Raw genomic sequence first — 26,105 nt, forward strand, 5'->3', positions numbered from 1 at the left:
AACAGTACTTAGCAAAGAAGCCCATATTTATTAACATGGGCATTTATTTCAAATTTGGAGATTTTAGAACAATAAAATCGAGGTTTATCGAAGTTTACAGGCTTAATAATATGCAGTTTTTAGTAAGCCAATATAGCCAGAATGTTTTGACAAAAAAATATTTCATTTTTATTACTTATCCTTGGCTATCATTTTTTAGGACAAAAGCAAATCAAATCTACTTTATCTCTGTTTAACAGTTAATCCAGTAATAATAGTTTAATAGCTGTCACTACATTTTAGTGGCATTTTCTTTTCTCTGAGATCATCCGAGATCCATCAACAGCAAAGTGGAGTTGAGTCAACCCCACCCAAGAGGAAAAACAGTATAACTGACAGCAATGGAAATTCTCCCGTAGGTGGGCTTCCGCCGAGATGTCCTTCTAATGAACTTCTCTGACGCGTCTGTTTCAGCACCATATATCGTGGACAGCTCCCAGCTCCGCCGTTGGCTTTTTTTTACTACCAGGCTTAACGAATCGCCGAACTGATTCGTTAGGAAAAGTCAAGCCGAACCCCTGCTTTTCTATGACCCTCCCTTCCCTAAACCTCCAGCTTCAGTTCATTTCCAGGCACCAGTAGCCTCAAGAGGGTGGCCTGCTTCCTAAGCAGCCATGGCAGAGCGAAGAGAGCTGCAGCCGGAGAAGAAAGAGGAAGAACTCCCCGATTACTTCGCGGCACTAGGCGCCGGGAGCCCCAAGCCCAGGCAGAAATACGGAGGCATGTTTTGCAACGTAGAGGGCGCCTTTGAAAACAAAACCCTGAACTTTGCTTCTTTCAGTTGTGAGAAAAGAAAAGGGAGCCGGAAGCTTGACCGCGAAGACTCCAGCCAGCAGTCCAGCGAATCGGAAGAGCAGATTGAAACCAGCCATGGGAGTCCAAACACGGCGTTCCCTACAACTTCAGTGCCAGAGCCATGTCCGCCTTCACCTGGGATTACGGAGCAGCTGCCTACCGGTGACCATCAGGTAAGGGAGAAAAGAAGACACGGGGGATAGCCGTCCCGGGAAGAAGGAAACTTTTTGAATTTCCCATTAACTTTATATGCCACTCCCCATCCCCCTCGACTTGGCCCTTTTTTTCAGGAATGTATTTAATGGCAGAACATTTGAAACATGTCCATAAATATAAAAAAAAAAAAAAACAACGGTCCCATCGTTTTGCATTTTGCATCCAGGTATGCGTTTGTCCGCGAAGCAGGCACCGCCACGGGCTACAGGGAAGGCAGGTCTTTTCCCCTATGGAACAGCCACAATATGTCAGCCCCACTTCTTAAATCAGAGGGCGGTTTTAAACTAAAGCCGCATCTTTTCGTTTTACTCTACCATTGCAGCGGGAGCAACCTAAAAAATGGAGAAGAGGCAAGGTGACGATTGATTTTGCAGCCACTGTTACCCCTCTTTAAACGGCTGGGGTAGGTTTCACCAGTGTTTACTGTGCGCGTGGCTTTACTCTCGCAACCCTTTCGCTCCTGCTGGTGGGGCACTTGAGACTTTCACCTACAGCCCCGCAGAAAGACCAGAAATAAGAATCAGTCACGTGTTTGTTTTGCAAGGCAAATACCTAGGAGAGGAGCGAGTTTTGACTTCTTAACCTTCCCGGAGCAGAATTTGCATCTAAATGAACGGGTATGCTCTCGTCCCCTCCCTCACCTCTCTCCGCTCAGGCAATCCAATCGCTGTGGTTTCTGTGTTTGAAACTCAGTGGGCGCTGGCGGCTGATTGGTTGATACTAACGTGAATCCGAGGCTGCTCCGGGATGGATAGGGGAATAGTAACTCGTATTAAACCTACTAGATTAGAGGGATTTATTTATAGGGGATAAGGATAAGCATATGGCTGCAGTGTAAAGTGGCGTTTGTAAAGTTGCAGTTGAGTCGTCGCACTTATTCCCACTAAAGCTGATAGTGACACTAAAGCTGACAGTGAGGGGTCCTTGGTGCTCTCTGAACTTGCTTTATTGCGTTTCATTACACAAGCTACACTAAGTAACACCATCACTTACTGATAGCTGATCATTTTAAACGGGAAGAGAATAGGCGCAATACGCATACGCCTTCGGCTTCAGCGGCGCGTTTAACTGGCCTTCTGAATTAGCCTACTTTCTGGCTTTGTGTAGTCCGTCCAAGCCTTCAATTAACCAAGCGGGTTACGCTTAGCAAAGTCCCTAAGCCATCACCAGCACAAATAGCCAAGATTAACGCTACCCAAGCGAAATAGGCCAGGCAAGCACACCCTCGAATGTTTTATCTGAAGCATTCGACAAAGATAAGCTGTGGCCAGACACAAAATGCCCCCCCCTTTCTTTTTTCTTTTTGGCTTTTCAATGGCTACTTGAACGCAACAGAAAACTCGGGCGAAGGTGGAAGGGGGCGGAGTAAGGGGAGCAAAGAAACCTTTTTGTCATTCCTGATTTATGGCTGTTAATAAAGGACGGGACACATGGCACGATGGAAAGGAGGAGGAGGAGGAGAAGAGTTTATTTGGAGAATTCTCACTTAGGATTTTGAAAACAAGGGGTTCAAAAGCAACCACGATTCTGGTCTGTAGAAATGTAGATTCTGCGAGGTTGCATATATTCATTATGGGATCAGGATTCGTGGACCAGGATCCACTCGATCAGAAACATAAATAGGTACCCTATCTCTGCGTGTATAAATGGACGTTTGGAAAAGGACGGGTGTTGTCCGTCCGTGGAGGGGGAATTAGAGAAAATGACAAAATTCGATGATCGATATTCTACCGGATCTGAAATGAACGCATTTCACTATAGATCGAAATATTCCTTCTTGCTAGAATAGACTCTCTTGGCTAAACCTGATACCCAATCAGATCGATACTGGACTAGTATCTCGGGTACAACTGAATAGAGGCCGGCCTGGCTTGACAACAAAGAACACGTGTCCGTGAAAAAGACAACCTTCTCAGATCTTCGCGGGAGGTTGTTGCTGATGCTCAGGAAGAGAAAATGGGGACTCGGCTAATAAATTGCCCGTTCCACTTCGCTCTCTCTATTTTAAATTATTGTCTTAAAAAGATACATTCCTAGACGGTTGAGCAAACACTTCTGATGAAATAAAGAAGACGATCGCGATCCCTTGCAGCTCGCTCTATTTTGAATTTTAAATAAGTATTGTGTTAAAAGATACATTCCTAGACGGTTGGCCAAACGATTGTCCCGAAATAAAGCGGGAGATCGCTTTCCACAAATGGGCGCAAGCAACAGAATTCCCACCAAATCAAGGAGATGCTCCTTCCAAGGGAATATCTGGCTTTCAGGACAAAGTCTGAAATTCAGACCTGAAATAGGGCGGAGGGAGGGGGGGAGGGGAAGTATCCCGTTCCAAAAGCGGGACTCTTCCATGTCTAACCAAGCCAGGGTGCCCCGAAATCCCGGGGCAACCAGGGCCTTCCTGCCGCCAACCCAGCAACCTCCAGCGGGCTCGGCCACGTGTTCTTTGTTGTCAAGCGAGGGCGGCCCAGAACCTTTGTTGGCCAGGGAAGGGGCCGCGTCTGCTGGCAGTCTGCCCGGAGGGAGGCCTTCCCCAAGCGGAGCTGCCCGCCCGTCTGGGGAGCGGGAGGAGGTGAGGGGAGTCTGTCTCGTATTTAGCAAAGGGGCGAAGGCGGAATGCTAATCAGGCAGCTGCTCAGAGAGGCTGAGGGCCGGCGGAGCAGCGCGAGCCACCGCGTCGCCGCTCTCCCTCCCCCCTTCCCTCCTTCCCCCTCCACCCCTTGCCAGAACAATCCGCCCGCCAGGGAGGTGCGCGCGCGCGCAAACGCGCCCCTCCACGCGCCCTCCGCCGCCGCCGCCGCTTCTCCTCTCGCCTCAGAAAGGCCGCTTCGCCTCCCCTGCCCTCCTTCCCGCACTGCAGGCGCGGCCTCGAGGCGAAGATGTCCTACCAAGGCAAGAAGAACATCCCTCGGATCACGGTGAGGTGAAGCGCCTCAGGCATATTTCCTCGCCGCTTTCTCTGCGGCGAGGAGTTTCCGCGCCGACCTTCGGCGGCCGAGGCGGGTGGGTGGGTAGCTCCAAAAGTCTGGCTTCCGCGAGACCCCGAGGGCGCAAGGTGGAGAGGTGGGGGGGCTTGGGAGGAGGCCTCCCTGTGGCGCCCCTGAGGTGAAGATGGTACGGCGGGGGGGGGGCGTTGGTTTCGTCGCCCAGAGCTGAGGGTGGCTCGGGCTGGGGGAGCGGGAGTGGAAGCAGGCGGGAGGAGAGAGCGAGGATCCCGCCCGTTCGGGAGGGGAGACAATTGTCCGGCCACCTGCCTGGGGTGCCGGGGTCCCAAAGGCCTGGGGTCCCGCCTTTGGTGGTTTTGCGACGAGCGCTACCGGGAACTCTTGGAAACGGGTCGGCCGAGCTTGCTGGACAGAGGCTGCTCGACCGCAACCGGGCTTGGCTCTGGATGAGACGGGAGGAGTTGTCAGGCCAATTCATCGGGGCTGTAGGACCAGTAAAAGACGAAATGAAGGCGAATAGATGTGTCCCAGGATCGTGTTGAAGGATCCAATCTGGGTCGGTCACCGGGACCAGAGGTTTTGTCTTCCGAGTTTCCGACTCTGGGCCAGCGGTGGAGGAGGCGGGAAGGCTCTGAGTGCCTCGGGGCCTTGGGGGTCCTTGGCTTGCTTAGGCATGGAAGAGCACCGCATTTGGGACGGGATGTCCCCCCCCCACTCGCCCCGGTTCTATTTCAGATCTGAATTTCAGACTTTATCTGAAAGTCGACCTTTTCCCCTGGAAGCCGCATCTCCTCGATTTGGTCAGATATCTATTGCTTAAGCCCGTTTATGGAAAGCGATCTCCAGCTTTATTTCAGGAGATTTGTTTTGCAGCCCAACTGTCTAGGAATGTATCTTTATAAAACAATAAAAGATTGTATCCCAAAGCTCCAGCACCAGTCCGAAAGGTCGGAAGATAAAACCTCTGGTCCCGGTGACCGACCCGGATTGGATCTTGCCAGTACAAGATCTTCAGATAGTTGGGTAGGCAAAACTCAAAGAAGGGCGGTATTCTTTTCAAAACATTTTCTCCCCACTACGAATTTTTGTCGCTGTTTACCATTGTTTGAATGGAGGGTTCCTTGTCCAGCCCTTTCAAATCCCACAGCAGCTCTCTCTGTCTCTGTCTCTCTCTCTCTCACACACACTCTCTCTCTCTCTCTCTCTCTCTCACACACACACACACACACACACACACACACACTTTTAGAACCATTGCAGAATTGTGAAATCTTTAAACCAAGAGTGCTCCAGGTGTACAAACGGAAGATAAAGAAGAATTTTTAGGCTATGCGAATCAATGCCACCTATAAGATGACATTTGGCACAGATAAGCATTACAATGTGTTGATGTGATGTTGCATCTCCTTTAAAAATCTTCACTGAACATCCTTGGATAAAATTGGGGGTTAAGTCACCCTATCTAACCTGAGAATGAGGGGGTGAGTTATATTTTTCTAATGAAAGTAGTAGTACACATCTGGAGTCTTAATTTGCTCCTTTGTTGGGTGTAATTCCCCCTGTAATCCTGAACTTCAGAAGGATTCAGTGGTGTTTTTAGCTTCAGTTGGAGACTCTTCATAATGGCTTACCTGTGTTCTGAGTTTTGCTGATCATAAGACAACACTTTGGTTGAATCAGACTTCTTTTATTTGGCTAGATATCTGTATTTCCAATCTATTGTATTGGATCTCTATATAGTACAGGGTAGTGTAATCCTGTGCATGATTGACTTGACTGCAGGTTTATGAGTAGATACGCATTGAGTTGTTACGCTCATTTAGCACAAAAGGGACCAGGTGTAACATTAGGGTGTTGTGTCAGAAGGAATCAGTGTTTTGGTGGCTATTATCAGGGATTCAATTTTAGTACATCCCATATTTCTTCTGTCGCCACGGTTTCTTCATCAGTGGGAGGAGCAAAAAATAATTACTTGCATCACTGTATATCTGCATACTTCTATTTATGGAACACAGTTACATAGTGCTTATGGTTACCTTAATGTTAATAGTCTGTATACATTGTTTTGTTTTGTTTTTCTTAGACTGAAGTCTTGTGCCCAGTTTAAGAATGATTTTAATGAAACTTAGTGGTAGTTACTTCTGAGTCTGGATATAAAAGAGCCTGATAATAAAACTGCTATTCAATATATTTTTTATTCTGTCCCTATATTTTGCTAAAAGTGTCTAATTTCTGGCCCACTGCTGGCTTTTTAAAGATTGTCGTAAGGATATGCCAGATTCACATATAGTAAATTATGATTAGATTGAATTAAATGAAAATGCAGAGTTATTAATAACCCTCTTCCTGGAGTAACATGTAATCTACCAATCAAAGTTTACGGGATTCTGAATGGAAAAGAACGAGTCCATGGCAATGTTAGAATAGTTATTCCCAAAGCTTCTTGGCATATTCATTTGGAAGTTTGGTAAGGGATAATTAGCTCCCAACACCTCTCCCCCATTAAATTCATTGGTCTAATCTTTCCTGGGTGAACCTAATCATTATTTTGGATACTGGCCATTATGTTTGATTACATTCTAATGCCACTTAAGGTTTATAGAGTTGGGATTTAAGTATGCATTATCATAATTCATTTATGCATTATCAATTTATTCTTGGCTGGTGAACCATTGTTCTTCTAATGGCCCTATAACTTATAAACTCTTAAAATGCTTTAATGGAAGAAAGAGGTTATACTTTCTGCATGCCCTCTCCATTGCAGTTCCCCATCTAATGCTAAATAACTTGGCTAAGTCTCTCTGCGTTGATAATTTCCTTTGATAATATTCCACTGTTCCTCTTCAGTAAAAAATAATGCTTCAAGGGTGTAAGGAATTTTTCATGAGTAAGCATTTGACTAAAGGGTTTCCTGATCCCAACTGATGTAGGGGTTCTTTAAAAATGTTTCTTCGTTTATGCTGTATGAGCCAGAGCAAACCAGCTCTGGAAATCTGAGTTGAAAAGAAGTTAAGAAAATACAGGTTGGCTCAGCATATCTGTTTTTCCCTGGTTATAATTCAAGCAGAATAGTTGAACAAACTTCCTTTTAGTTTTTATGTTTTTATTACACTCTTGTGTTGCATTACTGGTTGTCCAAGGCGGCGTGTGGCCCATGGACCACAGGTTCAACACACCTGTGGTAGACCACATCTTCTATGATTATGGGTAGTCCTCAACATACAACAGTTCACTTAGTGACTGTTTAAAGTCACAACGGCACTGAAAAAAGTGACTTATGACTATTTTTCACATTTATTACCGTTTCAGCATCCCCATGGCCATATGATTTACATTCAGATTTTTGACAGCTGACTCACATGAAAGTTGCAGTGTTCCTGGGTTTTGTAACCTGACAAGCAAAGTCAATGGAGAAACCAGTTTCAGTTAACAACCGAATTACTAATTTAAAACTGCAGTGATCCACACTGCACAAATGTGGCAAGAAAAGTTGTAAAATGGGCAAAACTCACTTAATAAATTTTTCACTTAGCAACATAAATTTTGGGCTCAATTGTGGTTGTAAGTTGAGGACTACCTGTATGTTAGAAGCAAAGGAAGCTTTAGATCAAGGATGTCAAACTCAATTTCATTGAGGGCCGCATCAGGACTATGGTTGACCTGAGGGGGCCAGGTGGGTGTGGCCAGCTGGGTGGATGTGGCCAGTTTGACACCACTCCCCAAACTGCTGACTTCTTCGCACTGGGTAGGCCAGGCCGAAGCCACACTGGCCCAATGTGTCCTCTTCGCATTGGGTAGACCTGGTTGAAGCCATGTGGGCTGGCCCCTTACATTTTCCAGGATGGCCCTGCAGGCCAGATCCAACCACCTGTGTTCGACACCCCTGCTTTCGATTATTAATATCTTGGGAAAAAAATGATTTATTTACCTTCCACACCTTTGTTTTTGGTGAGTCTGCATTTAGGGACCTAAGCTCCATATGACTATGAGACAGAATATGACTAGCCTTATATCCATCTCAGTTTAATAAAGAAGCCAGTGTTGATTGATAATGTTTTATTAATTCAGTGTCAACTCTTAGTGATTGTAGTTTTTTTTCTGAGACAAAGGCAAACACACATGTATCTTAAGTATCTTTATAATAAAATTTCAGCCACAAGACAATTTTTAGCCATACATTGCTGGGTGTGATAAAATGGGAGTTTTAAATGTGTTAAAATAAAATGATGTTTTCTTTTGTATTGCTTTCTTCCTTGTTTAATTATTATTATTGTTTCATTTTACTTAACAAAATTCAGTTTCTTTGATGGAAAAGATGTTCTTTTTGAGACTAGGACTGCCTGTGTCTATCTGTTTATCAATACCTTGCTTGATAAGTAAAGGTTACAGAAGCTTCACAAATTGTCAGCAGTCTCCTATCCCAAGCTGTCATCAATGAAAAGGTCCTGGAATTTCCCATGTGTTCATTGAAACAGAAAACATAGAAAGTATGGTATTTTTAACATTTATTTTTATCTAAGAAAGATATCAGATGAAAGGGGGGGGATCGTCATTTTAGTGAGGAAATGGAAAGAAAACAAATTGACTAGAGAAGTACAACCCTTCCCCTTTTGGCCCCTTGTTTGTAGCTATGTCACAGCCTGCATGCATGGTCTGTATCTCATTGTGTTGGAGACAGCATTTGAAGTGGTAGGGAGGCCTGGAGAGAGGAAAACAAAGCTCTTTTTATGAGAAAAGAATCAACCCTCCTTATTTCCAAGGCTGCAAAATGTAGAAAATCTTTCAATTTTTATTAAGAGCTGCCTATCTTCCTTCATATGGTATAATAGAAATGTTGACCAGATTAATGAGACAATTCTTAAAATTCATAAATGAACATTTTTCAAATTATAACTAGCCAAATCACAATGACAAGGATGTACAAACTGGTTTTGTTATGTATGTTATATTTAAATAAAATGTTTCAGAATTTAAAGATTGTGTCTGTACTGCAATCTATGCTCTACATGCATTGGGGTTTCTGATTATATACCAATATCTAAGGTGGCCTTTGAATGAAACATCTGAAATTATCTTGAAAATGTTTTGTTTGTTTACTTAAATTAGACTGACCGGTTGCTCATCAAAGGAGGAAAGATTGTCAATGATGATCAATCATTTTATGCAGATATCTTTGTGGAAGATGGTTTGATTAAGTAAGTTGGTGATTTGATTACATATATTTGCTTCAAAACATTGTATAATACACAGCAAACAGTTGCATGATTTAAGTCTGTGTTGATATTTTTTTATATGAAAATAATACATGTAGAACTTTTGCCTATAACAGCCTTCCCAAACCATTACTCCCATTGGCCAGAGTGGCAGGAATCCTAAGAGTTAATAGTCCAGATACATTTGGAAGTCACTAGGTTGGAGAAAGTTAGTAGATATTTGCATATGGGGAATTCTAGACCAAGATTAATTTTAAGGTGCTTTATTTTGAATAAATTAGTTTGTAGTTTAGATTACAACTGCACGTCATTTGAACGTGAAACAGCTTGTTTACATTATATTTGTATAGAGTGATTTGTTCCACCAAAATCCCAAATTCCCCACTATTTTCTATTATATCTATATGGAAACTAAAGTTTAGAAAAGCAGCTTATTGACCTCAAAAGAAATATATCTGTAACTTATGATGGAAATGTTGCCCCAAAGTGGCACTTTTTCTTTATGTAGAGCTGAGTAATTGTGAGTGTGAAACATTTCTATGTTAAAAGTGTCTCTTAATCATAAAAATGATAACTTAAAAGCAACCCTGTGAACATCAGAAATATAATTTACTGAATTAAACCTCCGGTTTTCATTGCATTTAGTAAGACAAGTCATTATTAGCATGTTCCATCCATTTCAGGGCATTTCAGTTATGCTGAATATCTTTAAAGTCTCGTTTCCCTCGAATGAAATTATTATTCAAATAATTTTTAATGTCATTTTCAGGCAAATTGGAGAAAACCTGATCGTTCCTGGAGGTGTGAAAACAATTGATGCTTATGGCCAGTTAGTTATGCCAGGTGGAATAGACGTTCACACTAGATTACAGATGCCTTTGATGGGAATGACTTCTGCTGATGACTTTTACCAAGGCACAAAAGCAGCTCTTGCAGGAGGAACCACCATGATACGTATGTAGTCACTTTGCCATGTACTTGTCCTGCTCTTGATGGAACAATCACACAGTAGCAAATTTGTAACTGGTTTAGTGATGGATTTGTAACTCTTAACAATCAACAAGACAGCTACAGCACTTGACTGAACAGTCATATAAAACTTGCATGAGAAATGTAGAAAAAGTGAGGTAGAATGGCTCAGACCTGGGCAGCCTACAAGTTTAATAAATTGTTATTATTGTATCAGAGTCAGGTGCAGTGTTGGTGGTGCCAGTGAGTTGAAGCAGAGTTTAGAAGTCTACAGTTAGAAGTTCACAGTCTAGTCCAGAGTTATAGCCATCATAGATAAAGGGCGGGTTTAGAAATGAAGAAACCAACAACTTGCAGGTCTGAGAAAAATAGAGTATGGCAATGACATAAAACAAAAGTTGTCCGTGTCAATTCTGTAGGTTCTGACATCACAGATTGGTTCAAGTCACCAAGCCTAGAATCTCAGAATAAAGCAAGCAGTTGGGAATGCAATTCTAATGTTGGGAGGTTGCTTCTGATGAAAAGCAACCATGTGATGGTTATTCTTAAATAGTCCCTAGTAGCATTGGGGTGGGGGAGAGACTGTTTGGTTCCTGAGTAGCAGATCAGATCAGATCAGTTCATTCTATCCTTCAAAACTACCCAGTGTGTTTAAGACTAGGCATCCTGCCAAGTTCTGCATCTGTGCTCACCTGTTCCTTCTCATTGTTTCCTTGATCAGCCCTAGCCAGGTTGGCCATTCATTTATTCAGAGCAGACCATAATAGAATTGTATAGAACCCATTGTTAAAAAAATAAATAAAGGAAGCTTGGAAACCAAAGAGCTGTTTCCCCTTAATTTTAAATGAGGACATTCCAACCTACCAACATGTTTTAAGTTATTCAACTATTTGAAGTGAACGAGTTACCCGATCTGAATTAAAACCATAACAAGGTGATCTGATGACCTTCCTACAGCAATCACTGCAGTAAAGGTTTTGCCCATGCAGTAAAGTGGCTACTAAAAAAATCATGAAACACAATTTCTTTATATTGCCCATTTTATGCTGTATCCATTCAGAATTGATAAGTCCACTTTTAAATAAATTTCCTAGTCATTCTGACCGACTTTATTTATACATTTAACTGGCAAATAACAGTAATCTTGTTATTCTAAGTATAACTAAATTTTGTTACATGCAAAATGCACAGTCAAATGATATGCTCAGTTAATTTTATGATTTGCACTTATCCATACTGTATATCTGTAACCTGATTTACACTAGCGAGTTTTATATGTTCTGGTTTTTGACTTCTAAATTGAGCAAATTTGTCTTCTAAATTAAGTAAATTCAGATTAAGTTTAACACTCAATAACAAAGGGCTATAATTCTCTTACACTGCACGCTGAACCATTTATATTACCACATACCTACAGAGTACCTATACAGATAGTCCTCGACTTGCGACTACAATTGAGCCCAACGTTTTTGTTGAAACGTTTGTTAAGTGAGTTTTGCCCCATTTTATGACTTTTCTTGCCACAGTTGTTAAGTGAATGTGGCTTCCCCAATGACTTTGCTTGTCAGAAGGTCACAAAAGATGATCACATGACCCTGGGACATTGCAACTGTCATAAATAAGAGTCAGTTGCCATCTGAATTCTGATCATGTGACCATGGGGATGGGAAAATGGTCAAAAGTGTGGGAAATGGTCATAAATTATTTTTTCAATCCCATTGTAACTTCGAACGGTCACTAAATAAACTCTTGTAAATTGTGATTCTATTTGTTCATTTAAAAAAAAACTTTCAATAATTCTGTACAGTAGAATTAAATGCTCATATTCTCATGTCATTGTAATTCTTTGATGCCTCTGCAATTTTGTTTTTGCTGAAAGTTGCAGAAGAATTCTGATGCCCAAATATAATAAACACATTTAGATTATTCTGAATATATTTATGTGCATTTCAAATTTTGGGCATGCTTTATTCTTTGAAGTGAAAAGCATTCATCAGATTGTGGGCAATTAAATCCTTACTTTTAAATAAATGTATTTGTTTCTCAAGTTGATCACGTATTCCCTGAATCTGGAACAAACCTACTGACTGCCTTTGACCAGTGGAAGGAAAACGCAGATAGTAAAGCCTGCTGTGACTATTCTCTGCATATTGACATCACACGTTGGCATGAGAGTATAAAAGAAGAGCTGGAAGCTCTTGTGAAAGACAAAGGTAAGAAAGAAAACAAAGTTTTTACATGAACAATTTAAGTAAACAGGAACTATGGCTCTTGTAGATTGGGTATCATATAACACAGATTATCCAAAAACTAAAAAAATAACAGATTTCCTTAGAAGCTCTTCTAATGCACACCTTTTAAGGAAAAACCCAAATACACTGTTTTCCCTGTTACTATTGGTGGAATAATTGCTGTAAGAAAGCTGAAATTATTTGCACGCATATAAATATTCTATTATATAAACATAAACGCTATTGTAGCAGTACCAATAATAAATTGCCAATGTGGATTTACTTCTAAGTAAACAATTTCATAATTAGAAACATAACCATGAGCATTGATTCTGTTTCATTGTTTTTTTTAATAAAGTCTTACGTTTTTATCATCTCTGAATATAGATAGCCAAGCTTTGTAACCTAAAAATTGTTGTTTTTATTTCAATTGCAATCAATAATTCACTTTTATTTTTCTTAAGGTGTGAACTCTTTTCTTGTTTTCATGTCCTACAAAGACAAACTCCAATGCACTGATGCTCAGGTAATTAAAGATAATGGAAGCACACCAATTTTAATGATATCATAGTACAGAAATGGAAATTATTACATTTTAGGACTTGTTTTTCCCTCTCTCTTTCCTGGCAGATGTATGAAATATTCAGCCTTATTCGTGAAATGGGTGCCATTGCCCAGGTTCATGCAGAAAATGGAGACATCATTGATGAGGTAGGAAAATGTTCACCATGGTTAGACATTTTTAGTTTAAAAAGGTAACAAGATGCATTTCCCTTTCTTAATTCTACTGTTCCCTGCAGTTGGCAAGACCTGACTAGTATGTTGAATTTTTAATTGGAAGCTTCCCACACCTTCAACTGAATCCCTAAAGAAGTCTGTTGCTTTAGATACTATTTGTCTGATAAATACAAACACATTACCAAGGTCAGCACTCATTAGCATATATTAGGTTGGTAATTATTTCAACTATCCATGTGATATTTTGAGATGTGATAAGGAGTCCCATATTAATGTTGCAGATGATATCATTTATGTTGCTTATTTGCTTACTGTCATGAAATAGAAAAAGTCTACCTTGAATAGTGGCAATATAGCAAGGGAAAAGAACACTAGATTATACTGATTAAAGGAACTAAGTATAACTCTCCCCAATTAATGAAAATCAAAATTCCATATAAATATACAGGTAATTCTGGACTTATTACAATTTTTCAATAGCCATTTAAAGTTACAACAGCACCAGAAAAAGTGATTTACAACCTTTACTTTCACTTACAACCATTACAGCACCCCACAGTCCATATGATTGCAGTTTAAGCAGTTGATAACTAGCTTGCATTTTTGCCCTATGGTCACATTATCACCATATGTGACCATATTGCTGAATTCCAACAAAAAGCACATGGGGGAAACTGGCTTTGATTTACAGTTCTATGGTTTACTTAATAACTGGGTGATTCACTTAACAACCGCTGTAAGAATTGTTGTAAAATCAGGTCTGACTCCACTTATGACTACAATGACTTACGATGAAACTTCTAGTCCCATTTAATGGTCATAGGTTAACGATTACCTGTAAATACTTATATGGAATGAATTTAGTTGTTGAGCTTATCATTAAATCTGGACCATATAGCAACTTAATATGTCATATTCTCATTTATAGAGGCCAAAGCAGAGGTGGGTTTCAGCAGGTTCTGACCAGTTCTGAAGAACCGGTAGTGGAAATTTTGAGTAGTTCGGAGAACCGGTAGTAAAAATTCTGACTGGCCCCGCCCCCATCTATTCTCTGCCTCCCAAGTCCCTGCTGATTGGGAGGAAATGGGGATTTTGCAGTAACCTTCCCCTGGAGTGGGGATGGAATGGAGATTTTACAGTATCCCTCCCTTGCCATGCCCACCAAGCCATGCCATACCCATCCAGCCACACCCACAGAACCGGTAGTAAAAAAAAAATAAACCTACCACTGGGCCAAAGTCTTTTCCAAAATACGTAAGAAATACATGTCCTGGGTCCATTCCTGAAAATCAGAAGAGTAACTTTTACCTACATTCTTGTAGGTAAAGAATGCCAGCAAATATTATGGCACTTATGGATACTATAAGAAAACTAGGAGTCATAACAGTTTCTGACAGTTGTTGGCTTTCCTCTTTTACATACCCTTTGTTCTCATTCCCTTATTCTAAGCCTGACCACTCCTATGTGCACGTGGTGGCAGACAAAGGCATAGACGTTTCACTGGAATTCCCTCAACAGCTTTATGGCAGCTGAGATTGGTTCAGACCTAAAGTTATAGCAGGAGCTCTCCTTGTCATCAGTAATAAGGAGAAGATAATGGCCTTAAGGTATTGCTGACATACTTCTGTGCCAAGCCTTCATCTCAGTTCTTTGCTGATTGACTACAAGTATTTGCAGAGCTTTTGCTTATATCAACTATTCTCCTGATACACATTTTGCCCCATCTTCTGATTGATTGTCATTCCTGCATTTTTATATGTGCCTTGAGTCTGTATTCATGTCATTTGAAAATTAGCCTGAAGCTGCCTCCCTCTGCTATACTTTTTCTTCTGAAGACCCCATCCTTGCATTATAAAAGGGAAAGGAAGGAAATAAAATCCAATTCGTAGACTTATAATTTGATTTTCAGTTTTTACATATACTAATACCCCTCTGAATACAATATGCTGTGCTACTTTTGAGGCTAGTTCCCCAAAAGAACCACCCAAGAACTGCAACTTGGCATTCACCCATCTGTTGCCTTTAGACAATGCCATTTTCCTAAGAAAACAAAAGTCAGTATCTTGGGACCCCAGAGGGCTGTGGAATTACTTAGACCAGTGTTTTTCAACCTTGGAAACTTGAAGATGGTGTGGACTTCAGCTCCCAGAATTATGGAATTTGAAGTCCACACATTTTCAAGATGTCAAAGTTGAGAAACACTGCATTAGATTGAAGACAGAGAGATGAACTAGATCAGAGTGTCAAACTCAATTTCATTGAGGGTAGCATCAGGGTTGCGTTTCACCTCAGGAGGCTGGGGTGTGTGGCCAACTCGACATCACTCGAGGCTCTTTTTCGACTGCAGCTAGCTCCTGCAGCCCTCTGCCAGGGCCGTCGCAACCAAACACAGAGCCTGGGGGGCAGCACGTGGCCCTTCCAATGTCCGTTTTCACTGGCAGGGGCACCGCAGGCTGGTCCTTCACTGTTTCCAGGGTCTAAGCACTCCACGGGCCACATCTGGCCACCCAGCCTTGAGTTTTGACACCCCTGGACTAGATGATCTTCGAAATTATGGCCAAACCTTACATGCTAATAGTCCATCTATTCTTTAAGGCATGACATCATCCCACTTGGGTGAGTGTGAAATGAGGCCCATTTTTTTTCTCTAGGGCTATTTACAGTTTGACAGTAATTTGGATGGAGGTTTCAGGCCTCACCAAGCACCACATGTCTCTGCTATTCATTAAAGCCACTCCACGGTTTAAGAATCACTGAAGGGATGCCTTAAAGCAGCAGTGTTTTTTACCCAGCTTGTACAGAAGCAGGAAAAATGGTAGGCTGTTTTAATGAACGACAGAAGTGTCACCCTTGTGCAAGGTCCAAAGCATTTATTTTGAATCATTTGTGACATGCTTGCATCCCTCCTCTTCAGCTGCTTCCTGAATTTCAATGTTCAATAAACTAAAGTAAGGATTTCAAAAGCTTCACCCATCCCCCTTTGTTCTAGCTGGAGATAACCAACTTTGAAGCTTAAGAGATTCATAAATCATGGGAATGTTTAGCTGATATATTCCCCTAATTAAATCAAGGTTCTTCACCATAATACCATTTTTCTACGAAAACACAACCCACCCCAATAAGAAGCCCAACCCTAATTTTTTGGGGTGGGCCTAATATTACCCCTATCCTGAAAATAAGCCTGGGGGTTGGGTCAGCACGAGTGGCGCTGCGGGGGCGGGGGGGAACTGTCCAGTACAGCTGCAGCCCGCTGGCCCCTTGGGGCAGCACAAATACCACTTTTGCCCTTCTCTTTCTGGGCACAGCACTTCTGCTTGTTGGGCCGCTTCCCCAAAGCCGGCAGCTCCGTGGCCAGCTGCTTTGCTTTTTCCCTCTTTTTGGGAGGCTCGCAGGAGGCTTTATGGTGAACAGGAGGAAAATGGGGAGGAGGATTTTCTGCCTGTCATCCTTCCATCAGTCTGTGCTGAGCTTGAGGAATGGATGACAGGCAGGAAAATCCTCCTCCCCATTTTCCTCCCATTCGCCAAAAAGCCTCCATTTTGAACACTGAAGGTTCAGAATGGAGGCAACAATGTGCCCACTGCACATCCAGCTCACCGAGTCTGGCCTGCTGCACCTCAAAAAAAGTAAGACCACCTCGAAAATAAGCCCAAGTGCTTATTTTCAAGTCTAAAAGAAAATAAGACTCGGTCTTATTTTCTGAGAAATACAGTATGATTTGGTGCTTAATAATAGGACAATTTGCAATTTAAATCTCCTATATGGCAGAACCCCAAGAGTGGAGTTTTTGACTTATATTAGTATCCTTAAGGGTTTTCATAAATGAGATCAATGAAATCAATATTAAACAAAGATCAGAAAGTTACCTATAATTAATCAACCTGGAGTAAATGTTGAATTATTATTTAAAAAGGAGCTGTCCAAACAATCTCTTTTCCAAAAGGGAACCAACTAGTAAGGCAGTTTTTTTCAACCTTGGCAAGTTTTAGATGGGTAGCTTTTAACTCCCAGAATTCTCCAGCCAGTAAAGTCTCAGATAAACACAGATGTATCCGTTTTCTTTGTAAGCCGTCATGAAGATTTCTCAAAGTATCTTGTTTGCATATATTGTTAAGCAGAATATACATTACTTTGTTTCTATAGAATAGGCATGGAGTTACCCTATGGTAAGATGGGTGGCTAATACATTTTATAGAGATAGATGATGATAGATAGATGATAGGTAGGTAGGTTGATTGATTGATTGATTCAGACTTCTGACTGGGAATTATAGCAGTTGTAATCTACTTATCTAGAGAGCATCCAGTCAAGAAATAAGTTTTAAAAATTGAAGGTTTTATAAAGTTTTTTGCTTGAGATGTAATATCTACACATCTTATTTATCATTCTTCCTGTATTTATTGATTGATTTAGGAGCAAAAAAGGCTCCTGGAATTGGGGATTACAGGTCCAGAGGGTCATGTCCTCAGCCACCCAGAAGAGGTAATATTAACTTGTTTCATAGAAATACTTATTGTTCTACAAAATTAGCTTAATTTCCAAATGCCCACCCCCCAAAAATTGGTTCATTTGCATATTTCATACATTTTCATGTTTTCAAGAAGGCTACAAAGAAAGAAAGAGAAAAGTTCTCTCCCACAAAGTCAAAAGGACTAAAATGGTGAAGATACAGATCATATTTAAATGTACCCCATGCACATTTATGCAACATTATGAAATGTTAGCGTTTCACAGAAAATGAATCTTGCCTAATCTTTTTCTGACACATCAGTTTTCCATGCATTAAGAATTTTTCAAATGAAATGAAATTACAGGGCACTACATTATTATCTTTCTGCACTGGTAAATTTCAGGAAAAACTGAATAATTTTACATTTGTACTCGATTTCAGAAAATTATTTTTTGCTGCAAATTTGTATATGCCAAGCGTACTCCACATTTCCTGGGCTAGCACTACATTTTCTGATTCCTCACATGATGTAATCCAATGTGGGGTGTTCTTTGGAGTCATAGGAATTAGTGCACAGTGAATTAAAACCTTCCATTGATGACAGAACCATGGATAGCTCAAAGAATACATTGATGTCAGTGGAAAGCCCCTGATTTAGGATCTGAATCCTTTTATTCTAACTTTGGATTAAAAAATATGAAGGTTTCAGAATTTGAATGAAACCATACACCTATTGCACTAAAACAGAAATATAATTTAAAAGGGAAAAGCTTCAACCTGAACTCATTAATGCATAACTGAATTGTTCACAATTTCTACAATCAAAAATCATAACACTAACTTTCCTATTTTTTTTTTTCCTGGAACTGCAAATTTCCCATGAGTACAAATTAGAATAAAAAGATTGGGTTACAGCTATTCTCTAAACATGCAGGTCTAGATGAAAGAGTCACTTTGAAGAAAGTATCTGATTATTCATGTTTTCCAAGGTTGAAACAGAGGCAGTGTATCGTGCTATTACTATAGCAAAACAAGCCAATTGCCCCTTATATGTCACAAAAGTTATGAGCAAAGGCGCTGCAGATATCATAGCACAAGCCAAGAGGAAAGGTAAGCACCATTTCATATTTCCTTTTTTAATGAGGATTTGAATCTTATTTCTATACATCTTTGTGCTGGAAATTGAGAGCCAGTTTAGTCTTCTGGTTAAGGCTGCAGGGTGGAAATTAGGAGATTGTGAGTTCTAGTCTCATTTTAAACATGAAACCCAGCTAGGTGACTTTGGGCCAGTCAATCCCTTAGCCCCAAACAGTTCGACTGATGAGTTGGTCAATCAATTCCTGTTGCAACCCATGAATCAATTGATTGATCTGAGAAAAGAAAAAAGTAGACCCTGCATTTGTAGGCAAAAGTTAGGAAGACAAAATGTGGGGGAGATTAAGTTTGAAAAACAAAGAACAGTTACTGCTAATTATGAGCTGAGCTGAACTGATTTCCAAGAATTTGGTATCCAGACGTAGGCGTAATGTTGCTAGTAGTTTCAATATATAACTAATAGTTATATAATATCCATCTATTCTAAGATGAAGAAGAAATATATAGTTGCTATCCTATGCCATTGCTGTTTAATAATGCAATTCATTATTTGAACATTATTCAAATAATAATGTTTGAATAATTCAAATTATTGAATTAATTCTGACTTGAAAGAAAGATCACTAGGAATTCCCAGGGCTCAAAACATTCTAAAAGGAAGCAATGCTAAGCCATTCCATACTGTTCCCCATAAAGCTGCCTAAATATGTTCATGTGGTCACCAAGAGTTAAGGTCAGCATGAAGAACTTTCATGAAGAACTTTTCCATTTACAAACCAAGTAGGAATTACGCCTCTGGAACATGGCTGCTTAAAGGTCAGTGCAAATTCAAGTGATATTTATAGGCTGTCTATGACTGAAATCAGTGTAGAAAGTTGAAAGAGAGCTACGAGGGGTAACCTCCAGTGTTTTTAATATTTTTATATTTCTGTTTTTATCATATTGTAAGCCACACAGAAATGCTTTGGATAGGGAGATGAGTGGCCTATACATTGAATTAATTATTAAATTTAGTGGTGGGGAAGAAAAGCAACTTTCGTAAAGTAGTCACAGTTTTTTAAAAAAATTCAATCCTGAAGGTAAGGGAGTGAAGACAGGACAAGTGAACTTGGGAAAAAAAGAAACAGATACACAAGAGGTTAATTTAAAGATTTTATAATACTGTTGTTTTTGTCACCCTTTAAAAAATGTACACTACAATTGTCCATACAAAAACCTTTATTATTTTAATGTTTTGTTTTCACTGAAGCCATAAATGCTACTTTTGTGGAAATGCTAGATTCAGAGACTTTGCTGTTAGAAGTATTATTTGTTTCTTCAGTTATTTCTGAAAAATAACTTTGTCAGCCAAGTTTAAAGAGCTCAAGGATCTGCAATCTGGAAAAGAAAAAGGGGAAGCTTGTTGAAACAGTTGAATTGGAAGAGTCTTAGGAAAATACTACATTTCCTTTTCGCTGGATATGTTTGAACAGAGACTGGATATTTTAAATTAAATTCCTGGTTCTGAGCAGAGAGCTGGACTGAATGAACAGAATAGCCCTTCCAGCTCCATCATTCTCTGTACTGAATAATATATTGAATATTTGGTTATACAATATAAACCACTGCTCCTCTCTTTTCCCATCTATTAATTTATAGTTCAGTTCCATAGAATGCCATAGAGCTGGTCATAATAAACCCATTTTGAGCATACAGGTAGTCCTCGATTTACAACAGTTCATTTAGTGACCGTTTGAATTTAGAACGGCAATGAAAAAAGTGACTTTTGACCCTTTTTCACACTTAACACTGTTGCAGCATCCCCATGGTCACATGAGCAAAATTCAGATGCTTAGCAGCCAACTCATTTATGACAGTTGCAGTGTTCCGGGATCACATGATCTCCTTTTGGGACCTTCTGACAAGCAAAGTCAATGGTGGGGAAGCCAAAGTCAATGGTGGGGAAGCCAAGTACTATCAAGCCAAGAGCCTTGATAATACAAGGGTTTAGTGCACCCTGTTATTAACACAGCTGCCTGCAATTTCTGCTGGTTCGAATCTCTCCAAGGCTCAAGGTTGACTCAGCCTTCCATCCTTTCTAAGGTAGGTGAAATGAGGACCCAGTTTGTGGGGGCAATAAGCTGACTTTGTATAAAATATACAAAAGGATGAAGGCTATTGCTTAAAGCATTGTAAGCCGCCCTGAGTCTCCGGAGAAGGGCGGCATATAAATCAAATTAAAAAAAAAAAAAAAAAGTTAACTTAGCAATCATGTTACTAACTTAACAACTGCAGTGGTTCACTTAACAACTGGTGATAAAGACCATAAAATGAGGCAAAACTCACTTAACTAGTGTCTCACTTAGCAACAAAAATTTTGGGTTCCGTTGTGGTCGTAAGTCAAGGACTATCTGTATTCAACGGCTGTTATCTTGAGCCTAACTTTTTTTCTCTTCTGTTCCATCGTGTCTGATTCTAGGAAACTCTCTAGGCAAGTCCCTGCAGTCTCCTTGGCAGGGTTTTTCAGAAAGTTTGCCACTGCCCACCTTCCTCAGTCTATCTATATTAAAATGAATTTATTTTTTAGATGTTTGAAAACCATGGGTAGTTTTCTATTATATTAAGAGTTTTTGAATGGAAAAAGAGGATCCAGATTGCCACATTTATAACAGGTGCAATTTTTCGGGAGGTTAAGCAAAATTGCTAGCAGTGCATTTTGATTTCCTTTTAAAAGTGAAGTTGAAATTCTTTCACGCATGCATCTTTAGCAGTGGCAGGCCTTTTACATGCTAGGAGGTTGTAGGCAAGATTCTGTCAAATTGTCACATTGTCTTTAGTCTCGTTCCTCTTCCAGAAGCCCTAAGGTCCAGAAATGTCAGCTTTAAAAAAAACACACAGGGATACCTTCTCTACCTGAAAAGCTCTACATTTTTCTGAATAGTTTTGCCCCTAGTGATTTGCTCATTTGGTTATTGTCCATTTGAGAAGTTGTCATTCACTTAGAATTGGACTTGACTATCACAGGATTTTTGTTAGCGTGTGTTCTTTTTCCCCGGCACATATTTTCAAGGTTTAAGACTGAATATATATATATAGAGAGAGAGAGAAGTTCAGCGGGTTTCTCCTGTAAATATCCTTCTTTTTTAGATTAGATTAGATTAGATTAGATTAGATTAGATTAGATTAGATTAGATTAGATTAATTCTAGATTAGAATTCTATATTGGCCAAGTGTGATTGGACACACAAGAAATTTGTCTTTGTGCATATGCTCTCAGTGTACATAAAAAGACAAGATACATTCATCAAGAATCATAAGGTACAACACTTAATGATAGTCATAGGGAAACAGTCAATATAAGTCTTAAAGATACCAGCAATAAGGTTACAGTCATACAGTCATAAGTGAGAGGAGATGGGTGATAGGAACAATGAGAAGATTAATAGAATGCAGACTTAGTAACTAGTTTGACAGTGTTGAGGGAATTATTTGTTTAGCAGAGTGATGGCGGTCGGGAAAAAACTGTTCTTGTGTCTAGTTGTTCTGGTGTTCAGTGCTCTATAGCCTCGTTTTGAGGGTAGGAGTTGAAACAATTTATGTCCAGGATGTGAGGGGTCTGTAAATATTTTCACAGCCCTCTTTTTGACTTGTGCAGTATACAGGTCCTCAATGGAAGGCAGGTTGGTAGTTTTTTCCATGAGATATGGAAAGAGGGCAAGAGTTGTGTAAATCAAAAAGAACAGAAGCAGTCTCTTCCCATCAAATGTCCAGCACTAGTTGAAGAACATCTAGTTGAGAGAGACTTCATCCCATTTGTCTCCAGAAATGACCAACATACAATTATGTCTTTAGGTACCATTGTATATGGAGAGCCCATTACAGCAAGCCTTGGTACTGATGGCTCACATTACTGGAGTAAGAATTGGGCAAAAGCAGCAGCCTTTGTCACATCTCCACCTGTCAGTCCAGACCCCACAACCTCTGATTATCTCTCTTCACTCTTAGCCTGGTAAGTCATTTTCTCAAGCTGCCAAACAAAATTTTAATGGGAAGAGCTAATGCAGGACTTTCTAAGATAGAGGAAACATTTGAAATCCAGCCAGTTCCATACCATTTACTAATTGTGATCTAGTGAGGTTGTTCTGTACCACTTGCTTAGATTTTCTACCTCAGCTTGATTTTTTTTTTCTGGATAGTTGTGAACACTTCCAAAGTACTGAGTACTTCATCTACTTTTCATTTTATTGAAATATTTGGGAGGAGTGAGGGCCTCAAACATTCTTGAAACAAATAAATAAATGATGTACAAAGCTGGTGCTTATTGGCAGAATATTAACTTCCCACTTTTTTAAAAAACTTAAGAGAAATTATTTTGAAAAATATCAGATGGATCAGGAAGCCTGTCTGGAGCCCAAGAGATATCTCAATGGGCACCGTGGAGAGCAGGAAAATAGCATAATAGGATCTCAAGAATCCCTCTTGGGATCCAGCTATTAGCAACCAGTTGGCAGACCATTACCATAATCATCAAGAAGTCATATTGTTTGGTGTGTCCATAGCTTTGAAATCTAGTATATTGTATTTTTGCAAAGGAGGGCAATTATTAAATTATAACGTCATCAAAATCTGTTTTTCATTGTACAGTCCTCTGTAACCTCCCTGGCTTCCTTCCCTTAATTAAATCTAAGAGAAGATAAGAGGAGGGAAGTTTTCCATTCTACTTATTCAGACCAGGAATTGCAGAGAGCCGAGAAAGCTATAGAGCAGTGAAAAGATGTGGATTTTACCACCTTTCAGCTATAAAAGTTCCAATGTACTACCAGAATCAATTACCATATTTTTTGGAATATAAGACACTCCGGACGCACATTAGTTTTGGGGAGGAAAAAAAGAAAAAAAAATTCTGCCTCTGTCTACCAGCATCCATCTGGTAGCGTCCTTGCAGCAAAAAGCCTGGTAAGCTTCAGCACATTATCGCAGCCTGATTCAGCATGAGCAGCTGAATCAGTTGGATTCAGCCTCCGGTTGGATCGGCCTCCCAGAATGCCGCCAATCAGCTGTTCCAGGCTGCAGGAATCACCACAGCCCATCGCTGCCTCCACGCGTTGCATTTTTGGCCTTCATGTCCCGCGTTTTCGGCCTCCACACGCCCCATTTTTGGCCTCTGCGCATTGCATTTTTGGCGGTTCCAGGCGGCGGGGATTGCCAATCCCCGCTGCCTGGAACCGGCCAAAAACGCAATGCACAGACGCGGTGGTCGGCAGTGATGTGCTGTGGCGATTCCCGCAGCCTGGAATGGGTCTAAGAAGTGGCGTCCGGAGGCCGAAAACACGATGCGCGGAGACCGCAATTGGCTGCAATATGCTGTGGCGATCCCTGCAGCCTGGAATGAGTAAAATAGAGCACGTTGAGGCAGAAAATGGCCGAAGGGTGGGGGCTGGCGGGGGGCCGGGGCTTCGGCCACTTTTAGGGGGGGAAGTGCGTCTTATACTCTGAAAAGTATATTGTACTTTTAAGAATTAAACAAGAAAACTTGTTATTCTTTGCTTTCTACCAATGAGACTTTCAAATTTCAGAAGTGCCATAGATGTTGAGTGTCATGGAGCCTCTTGTTTTTGTTTACCGATTTGACATTTCTTTTAATTAGTGGGGATCTTCAAGTGGTGGGCAGTGCTCACTGTGTCTTCACCACAGCGCAGAAGGCAGTTGGAAAGGATAACTTCACTCTGATTCCAGAAGGAACAAATGGCATTGAAGAACGAATGTCAGTAATTTGGGAAAAATGTGTGGTAAGTTCAACAGAAAAAGTTCGTTAACAAAATAATGAAGTTTTAACTGGTTATAACTTCCTCATTTACTTTTGACTGTATAGGGCTTTTCAAACTTTAATCTTTCATGACGTAAGGCCATAGGGCAAATTCAAGGATGCACATTCAATTTACACGTAGTCCTCAACTTACAACCATTTGTTTAGTGACTGTTCAAAGTTACAATGACACTGAAAAAAAATGACCATTTTTCACACTTAACAATTGTTGCAACTTCCCCATGATCAAAATTCAGACTCTTGGCAACTGGCTCAATAGTTAAGATGCTGGGCTTGTCAGCTGGAAAATGGGCAGCCCAGGCTTGAGATCTGAGCTCCATGCAACGAGGTGAGCTCCCATCCTTGCTCCAGCTCCTATCACCCAGCAGTTTGAAAACATGCAAATGCAAGTAGTTAACAAGGTACCACTTTGTTGGGAAAGTAACAGCACTTTGTGACATCATGCTGGCCACATAAACCCAGAAATTACTTCAGACAGTGCTGGCTCAATGGCCTTGCCCCCTATAGGCAGCAACGGCTAGCGGAGAAAAATCCACAGGGACTCCTTTACCTTTCTTTTAATAAAAACATCAGTCAAAATGCATACGTTTTGGATTGATGTGGAAGGAAGTTCATTGTTATGAGACAAGCTCAAACTTCACATGTCTTTAAAAGAGAACAGAAAATAATGCTATCTCCAGATTCCCTATATCCCAGTTTCTCTTTACTCAGTGCAGCCCAAGTAAGCCAAAAGATTGGACACCAAAGATCTAGAGGCTCTCAGAACTAGTCTATCATCCTTACCTATTTATCTTAGATGTTTCTGAAAAGTTTCCCATTAAATGTATTAATAGCAGCTCTCCTTTGTCTTGTTACTTACAGTGGTATTTGGTGTTCTGAAATAATTTATTTACCCTATGAACATATAGTAAACAGGTTGTTGTTGTTTTTTTTAAAAAAGATGCCATTTATTTGGGATAAATTTGAAAGTGAAATATGGAATGTCTGAATTTTATTTCATGAATCATAAGAAGCATAATTCAAATTATTATTTTCCCCACCTCATATTTTTTCTCCAACCTCTCTCTCTTCCTCTCTCCCTTTCCACCTCTCCCCCTCCCTCCCTCTCACCAAACACACACACACAAAACTCATTTCTAGGCAGCAGGGAAGATGGACGAAAATGAATTTGTAGCAGTGACCAGCACTAATTCAGCCAAGATTTTCAACTTTTATCCCAGGAAGGGGCGGATTGCTGTGGGGTCAGATGCTGATTTGGTTATTTGGAACTCTAAAGCTACAAAGATCCTTTCTGCAAAAACTCACAGCTCGGTAAAAGCAAACAATAATTACAAGTTTTATTTTTCATTGAATTAGACGTTCCATAGTTTATAATAGTCATTATTGTGATCTGACTGAGCTTGCTAGTTTTCCTATATCATTTTCTGCATTGGTTAGCTTTGACAGTGTTGATGCTATATGCAAATTACTGGGTATGAATTACAACCTTAATTTACAGTTGAAATGAGCATCCTTAACTTTAGTTGCATTATACTTCTTCATCATAGAGAGGTTTTTTTTCTTGTTCATAGCTATGTGCCCATTTGTTAATATTTTGTTACTTGAGTC

General features: G+C 40.4%; 1 protein-coding gene across 3 annotated transcripts in view; it reads left to right on the forward strand.

Annotated features, from left to right (window-relative positions):
* Nucleotides 1-653: 653 nt before the first annotated feature.
* DPYSL4 (dihydropyrimidinase like 4) overlaps nt 654-26,105 on the forward strand; it is a 30,455-nt gene continuing 5,003 nt past the window's right edge. Inside the window, exons 1-11 of one of the 3 annotated variants that reach the window (XM_070946383.1) lie at nt 654-1,007; nt 9,102-9,190; nt 9,978-10,162; nt 12,226-12,390; nt 12,873-12,934; nt 13,039-13,119; nt 17,560-17,628; nt 18,586-18,706; nt 22,523-22,679; nt 24,318-24,459; nt 25,638-25,808. In XM_070946383.1, the coding sequence (XP_070802484.1) occupies nt 654-1,007; nt 9,102-9,190; nt 9,978-10,162; nt 12,226-12,390; nt 12,873-12,934; nt 13,039-13,119; nt 17,560-17,628; nt 18,586-18,706; nt 22,523-22,679; nt 24,318-24,459; nt 25,638-25,808 (1,596 nt within the window). Of the gene's footprint in view, nt 1,008-3,929; nt 3,969-9,101; nt 9,191-9,977; nt 10,163-12,225; nt 12,391-12,872; nt 12,935-13,038; nt 13,120-17,559; nt 17,629-18,585; nt 18,707-22,522; nt 22,680-24,317; nt 24,464-25,637; nt 25,809-26,105 lie in introns of those variants that run through there. The other 2 variants (XM_070946385.1, XM_070946384.1) reach the window with 2 other exon arrangements.

Source organism: Pituophis catenifer, unplaced genomic scaffold (assembly GCF_029215685.1).
Source record: "Pituophis catenifer annectens isolate HBS135680 unplaced genomic scaffold, rPitCat1.0.hap2 SCAF_6, whole genome shotgun sequence".
NCBI lineage: Eukaryota > Metazoa > Chordata > Lepidosauria > Squamata > Colubridae > Pituophis > Pituophis catenifer.